A 7,231-nucleotide genomic window follows, 5' to 3' on the forward strand; every position below is an offset into this window, starting at 1 on the left:
TTGCGATTTTGAAGGTACAGCGCTTTCAGTAAAACAGGTCGCACAATTTATTATCACTATGCATCTATACACATTGTACAATATATTAGTAGAAGAATTAGAGCTTTCTGAGAGTCACACAATTCAAAAACCTAAATAATGGTATATTGTTGTATAATATGATCTCGTCATTTTGGTTTACATTATTTGAAACCCTTCTCTACATTCATTATCACATCAGGGAGTAGTAGGGAAATGGCGTAAAACACGCGGAAATCCATTTCCTACCAAATAACCGCGGAAATCAATTTTCGACCATTTTCGGCCATTTTCTGCCATTGTCTACCTGTTCACCTCGATGTCCATAACAAGAAACGCGCGGAAACCCATGACTGCCATTTCCTGCCATTTCCTGCCATTGCCTGCCTGGCTACCTTATTGTCCATAACAAGAAACGCGCGGAAACCCATGGCTGCCAATTTCGGCAATGTTAACCTGACTTCCATTGTAGGCCATGGTATCCATGGTTGTCCAAAGTGAAAGATTGCTTCCTTTACTTCAGTTTATAATGTCCGAACGCCAGTGTGTGCACATTGTCGTCCAAGATCCAACGTTTGTTGTCTGTGCAAGTCATAAGTGTCTTGGTCTGCTCCTTCGTGCTGATATTGAAGGCCTGGTTGTTGATGCGCTTGAAGCTACCTTCGATCACTGCATCTTCTTTCTTCTCTGCCTCAAGGACGCGCTTGTACAATTCGATGTTCTTCATGCTCATTCTCTCTCCATCAATCACCACATTGCGAGGAACTCCCTTCGCTGCATTGTGTACGACGTGCTTCTCATCAACAAGACAGTACATCTTCGGTCTAAGTCCCACGAACTCCGTGATGCGATGTCCGTTGTGTTCATCCTTGAAGATGGGACCAGGCAACTTCTTGTTGAAATTGAGGAACGAGTCCAATGAAGGGAACTTGCTCTTGTCCACTTCATGATCGTAATACTTCACGAGTTCTCCGTAGAAGTAGCTCGTGTTATCCAATTCCGAGAAGTCGAACGATTTGTACATGTCACACATCTTGTGAACGATGTTTCCCTTGTCGTGCAGTTGCACGATGAGTGAGTCCGTGTCCTGTCCCAATAGCTCCACGGTGTCGAATGTCGTCTTGAGCACATTGTAGTAGAAATCGTAGATGATGTGTTTGGACATGTCGAGAATGGCAAACCCGATGAAGAAAGGCTTCTCCACTCTGCGCACCGGTGTGTTCAATTTGATTCCGATCAGATTTTCGGAGTACATGGTGGTTCCTGCGATCATATCGTACCCATGCTTCTGGATGATGGCTTCACGTTCATTCCATGTGCTAGCGAACTTCACCTTCATTCGCTTCAGTCCAGTCTCCACGAATTTTCCATAGGTGGAGTTTGCTAATAATTTGTACAGGTTCTTTTCTACGGTGGTTTTTGATTTGGCTCGTTTTTCACTGAGCATATTGACGTATTCGAAGATGAAGGGTGCTTGTTTGAAACGGATGATGCGGTGGATGTGCGTGACGTGATAACCCTGTTGAAGACCCAATTGCAGCAGAGAGTAGTGTACGAGATATTTGCGTCGAGGTACAAGATCACAGATGAGTTTCGGTGTATTCACCTCTTTGACCTTGTCCACAATATCGTTCTTCGCTGCGTACTTCTTGATTCCATCGGAGTACATACCCGCCTTCTGTACGGGGAAGAATGGCAAGTCATTGAACTTATCATGGAGTTCCACTGGCGCCTCGATATCACACTCGATGAAGAATCCATACTTGCCGAATGTATTGAGTGATTGTACCCATCCATTCGGATCACGATTGATTCTCTTCATCACTTCTTGTCGTTCGGGTACACCCACCAATTCGTAAGGCATCATTCGATGCATGGCTCCTCCGTACAGGTTGTTGGCGTCCAGGTAGTAGATGCCTTCACTGCCTGCCGTTGTTTGCTCTGTGTTGTCAATGTCGACCTTGGCGTGTCGTTTCACGATCTGAGTGATGCCTCCTCGCAGGTTCTTCAACAATCGCATGAAGTCTTCGATCTCATTCTCCTCCATCAATCGAATGCCCTTGCTTTCATAGAACTCACCCATGCGATTCAAGAACACTTTCACGAGTTGTTTCTCCTCAAGTCCCTCATTCGCGTTGATGCGCATGATGTACTGAGCCCATTTCCTTGCGAGGGTCATGAGGCTACTCTCGCTATGATCGCCCTCCATTGTGACCTTTAAGAAGAGCGAATAGGCCATTTGTGGTGCTGTGATATAGTGCATGGGATCAACACCGAATGCCTTCAGTGTGGTAACGCGGAAATGCTCGAATGCATCAGCCATGAGAGTTACATCGAGTACATTGTACAACTCGTAGTATTCACCCCATGTCTTGATGTCGAAGGTCTTCCACAGTTTCACCATGTGATCATATTCGCCTTGGGGCATCATTTCTCCCTTCATATCATCAATGCATTGTTCACGAGAAGGAATGGTGGTATTGTTCAATGTGTCGTACGATTTGATGAGACTGTAAAACATGGGTTCTTTCCGTGTCAACAGATCGATGTACTCGTCATTCCATTGCTTACCTCGTGATTCACAGTACTTGCATAGTTGTTGTTTGGTGTGCATGTACAAATCGAGGTTGCCTCCGAGTGTCTGTGCGACGATGGATCTGAGAGGACTGCTGATGAGCTTCAACGAGTCCTTGAATTGTATGCCATTGTATTCGATCTGCATCTCCTTGTCCTCAGTGGTTGGAATGACTTCCAAGGAGTCACTAGAGGTTGAATGAGCTGCGATGAGTTTCATGATGAATGTGAAGTCGTAGTGCGATCCATTGTGGAAGTATACGGGTAGACGATAGTTCTTCTTGTTGAACGAGAGTTGTAGATTGCACTTGGTACAACAGGTGCAGATGTACTGCCCAGCTTTGAAGTTGCATATCCCTCCCTTCCCTGTGGTGTATTCACCTGTCACATGTGCATGATGTCGTACTTTGTCGTTATCCAGTTTCTTGTGACAGAAGGGACACACGGTTGTTGCACGAAAGTCCCTCTCGATACTCGGAGAGTTCTCGAGTGGTACTTCATCGAAGAGATACTCTTTCACTCTGCTCTGCAATTGTGTGAGATAGTCCATGAAAGGGCGAAGATCCTCTTCACTCTCATGTGGTGCATGGAAGACTCGAAGTTGGCTGTCAATGGCTGGAATGCGAGACACGGCTAGACAGGATAACATGATGGGCTTGTGTCTGTTCTTGTCGTCAATTGCCGACTCGAAGTCAGCGTACACGACGACCGGTGCTGGCATTTCGTATCGCTGGTTGGTGAATCGTAACCGAGTCTCATTGGTTGACAAGTCGTACTGCTCGCTTTCATCAACGAGTTCTCGGTGCACCTGTACTTCATGAGCATGAACGGCTTTGCGAGATCCGAAGAAGTCGTCGCAGAACCTGCACTTTGCGTTTCTCGATGTATGGCAATTCTTTGCATCACTTCGTCGCATCATACGATGCTTGAAGTCGTTCAAGTCCTTGATGTACAAGAAGTGCTTTGGAGTGCCCTCAGGTAGATTCAAGTCGTTCAAGATGCAGAGGGAGAGAGGGGAACGTGATTTCTCCTTACCTTTGTACACGACATCGCATGTGAATAAATCGAATTGTTCCTTCGTCTTATCGATGTACCCAGGTAAGAGTGTGACCTCGAATACATTGAGCGATACTTTCAACAATGCCTCCAATGCGGCGAATTTCTCTTCACTCGCATCGAATGGGATGCCTTTGGCATCCCGGGGCAGCGAAGCTGCCTTTACGAAGGGTGTATTGTCACGAATGCCCATCGCCTCCTCTACTTCGTGAATGGTCACTCCGAATACCTTGTACTTGTCGGGTTGTTTCCACCACTTGTTGTACACGGTTGCATCGCCAATCTTGCAATTCGCGACGATCTTGTGCCCACCTTCACTGGCCAGAATGAGACACCGCTGCAGGCACCGGTTGTCATCGAAATCCGGGTTGAGCGCTGTGCGTCCGATGACGTACGGTGTGTGCTGCTTGTACCCCACGAATGTTCGTAGTGGGAACATCTCAATGTGGAAGCCGATCCAACCATGGTACGCGAACCCACTTCCCTCTGTCTCCTGTTCTTCCACAGCATTTTTGTACCATTTCAGGTACTCCTCGATCCATTCATCGATGCGATCTCGGCGAACGATGCGGAGGTGTCCCAATCGATCATCGGTGAGGTTGAGGATCTTGGGATCTCCGTCATGTGTCAACATGAGGTTGTATGCCATGATGGTGATGAAACACTGATTGTATTCACGCATACCATTGAGGATGAACTTCTTCAGGACCTCATTGAATTCATTTGTCTCATCGAATATGAGATTGATCGGTTCCACTTCCTCATCGCTCTTCTCACCCGGTAGTCGAACCCACAACCTGTTGTCAAAATCGTTGTTGAGACGGAAGTCCTTCTTGGTTCGTTTCTCTTTCACCCATTCCTTGTACATATCTCCTTGCACGGTGTGATAGTACGTGAGTGCATACCCGAGTGACGAGTCGATCACATCACTCAATCGTCCTTGTGATACCTTGCGATCGAATCGTTCGTATGCCTTATTGCGTCTCATTTCACGTCTCTTCTCCACGGTGTTCAGGTAACCGGGTAAGTGACGTTGTCGCTTCTCACCGAACTTGTGCCCATCCCACTCGTACTGGTTGTAGAGGTCATTCCATGCCTCGCTTCCTACGTACACGTGCTTTCCCTCGATGGCAGGGTTTGCTACTCGCTTACGACGTGTTGCCTGTGCTTTCGGTGTTGCTAGTTTCTTCCCGAATATCTTGTTCGACACATAGGCTCTCGTGTCAGGCATGGTCTGATCGGTGAACGTATCGCCGATCATGTAGTACTTGGCGGCCAATCGTTTCCAGGTCGGTCCACCGATTTTGATTTGTTTTCCAGTCTCAGGGTTGATAGTATATCCTACGCGTTGTGAACTCATTTATATAAGGGTCACAAAATCTTTAAGTGGTGATACACGGGTGACCAAAGTGAAATAGTTAGGAGCTTGGCTTCCTCCTTGAGCTACCGAAGGCATCCCTAGAATGGGAAAATGGCATGACCATCCGCATCGTACTCGAATTCATCGATGTCGTAGAACTCGGATTCCGATGAATCAGAATCACTAGAATTGGGGTCAGCGAATGCAATGCTAATGTCTGGATCATTATCGTACGCCTCAGCTTCTTCTTTGGTCATTTTCACCCATTGTCCTTTTACGCGTCTGTAGTTGTCATGGAGTAACTCGTAGTATGCTGTGCCACCAATAATCATGGAGCGATTGCTGGGAGAAAGTATTCTCGACTTGGGAACGTACTTCGTCGTATCCGGTGGTAAAGGTGTATCGTACAAGCGATTCAATTTCTCGTCGTACTTGTATCCACGCTTGAGAAGGTTCCAGAAGCGAACTCCGTTGATTTGGATTTCTCGGCCAGTATTGGGATTCAAAGTATGAGTAGGTCTATTCATTTATATATTTATATATTTATATATTTATATTTTCTCTTTTAACCCTAGTTAAGATCATGATAAAAATGAAGTACAAGAAAACAGAGAACAACACATGGTCTTCCCTGGTACGCACTTGTGAGGACGAGAATATCGAACTCGCCGACATCATCATTCACACCAAGTATCCGATCAATTCCGAGCGTCTATTCGGCTTCAGTGTTTGCACTCCGCAAGCAAATGTGAACTGTGGTTTAATATTGCACGACTATGATTGCATGGAGATGACATTGGATGAAACTCGTCCACCTTTGTTTACCGAGGATGAATGGGAGTATCTATTGCCTCAATTGAAATCCAACGGTCTGCTCGGTGTGCCTCTGAACGTGTTTTGGAGGGGCAACTCACTGCCTCCTCACATAATCGGTGTAACGACCGAGAATCGTGCTGTTTACTTCTTCTCCAACTACTATGTACGCGTGGTCTTCAAGGTGGTGGACGATGAAGTGCCTCCCGAGTTGTCCGATCTGTTCATCGATGATGGTGCGTGTTTGAAGGGTGTGTACGTTCGTGCATATCAAAGACAAACGGGGGCAACGCTGTTGCCCCGGGGGAGACAAAGGGGGAAGCAAAGCTTCCCCCGGGACAGCTTCGCTGTCCCAAGAAGTCGTCTCCCCCAAAGTAAATAAAAAGTAAATGTCGTACATTTTCAGCAGCAATGGAAACAACTACACGTTCAAGAAGCTCGACAACATGCTCATCAACATGCCAGAGAAGGACGGTCATCATGTGCTAATTCGAGAGACAGTGGATGGTGTTCCTCAGTACTCGTGGGGGAGTGCGGCTTGTATCGTGAAAGCGAACGAAGCATTTGTCTTCGAGTACACACCAGATGCTACCGAATCATTCAATAGCGAATGGGGTGGTGATGGTATGCCGCCTATGCCGTCCGGATCGTACCTGATAACCACGACTGTCATAACGTACCTTCCTGACGACATGTTCAACGATTGCACGTCAATCGAATCCGTGGTTGAAAAGGGTTATCGAGTGCTAGTCACGTTTGACAACACGCCTATCCTAGACAGACCGTACATCGATACATTGAATAGTCTTGTGTCTCATACTGGTTATGCTGTTGTGAATATTGGGGGCAACGAGGGGGCACGTAGTGCCCCCGGGGGAAGCGTTGCTTCCCCCTACAACTCTCCTGTCCTTCGTACGTATTCGAATCTTCCTCTCATGCTTCTAGGTGGTGTGAAGAGCATCACGATCGTTTTCGAACATTTAGGCGACGTTGTTTCTGTGGCGGAACAAAGTGGGGCGACAAAGTCGTCCCATTCTGGCTCCTCGTAATGGGTCGATGTGACCTTGCTACCTCTCTCAATGCATTGGGTTCCTTTCGACTCTTGGATCGCGTGACTGGTGGTGCTGGCTGTGGTTTGCATTTGCTTGCCAGGAGTTCCCAATGATAGCACTTCTGCTTGCTACCGCTTTCCATATTCTTCACTTCGTACATTAATGGCATGAATCGATCGTCAATGTCAACAACTTGATACAAGTCCTGAGACCATTTGCTCGTCAATGATCGCTTTTCCAGAACGCGAGGTCTTCGTGTCACTCGAACATAATCACCCACATCGAATTGAGGCGTCGTGTCCTTCGCTGTCATGTTGGATGGTTCTGTCTTCTCCGTGTACAAGATATCGTTGTTCCA

General features: G+C 46.9%; 1 protein-coding gene across 1 annotated transcript; it reads right to left on the reverse strand.

The window, feature by feature from the left end:
* Positions 1–532: 532 nt before the first annotated feature.
* Positions 533–3,142, reverse strand: GSBLH_T00000656001 (uncharacterized protein; the record flags this gene model as incomplete). Its single annotated transcript, XM_013038892.1, has 3 exons — positions 533–1,834; positions 1,868–2,931; positions 2,974–3,142. The coding sequence occupies 3 exons, from the start codon at positions 3,140–3,142 to the stop codon at positions 533–535; spliced, it is 2,535 nt and encodes an 844-aa protein (XP_012894346.1).
* Positions 3,143–7,231: the final 4,089 nt, after the last annotated feature.

The sequence above is a fragment of the Blastocystis hominis genome, assembly GCF_000151665.1.
Source record: "Blastocystis hominis, Singapore isolate B (sub-type 7) whole genome shotgun sequence assembly, scaffold_1".
NCBI lineage: Eukaryota > Bigyra > Opalinata > Blastocystidae > Blastocystis > Blastocystis hominis.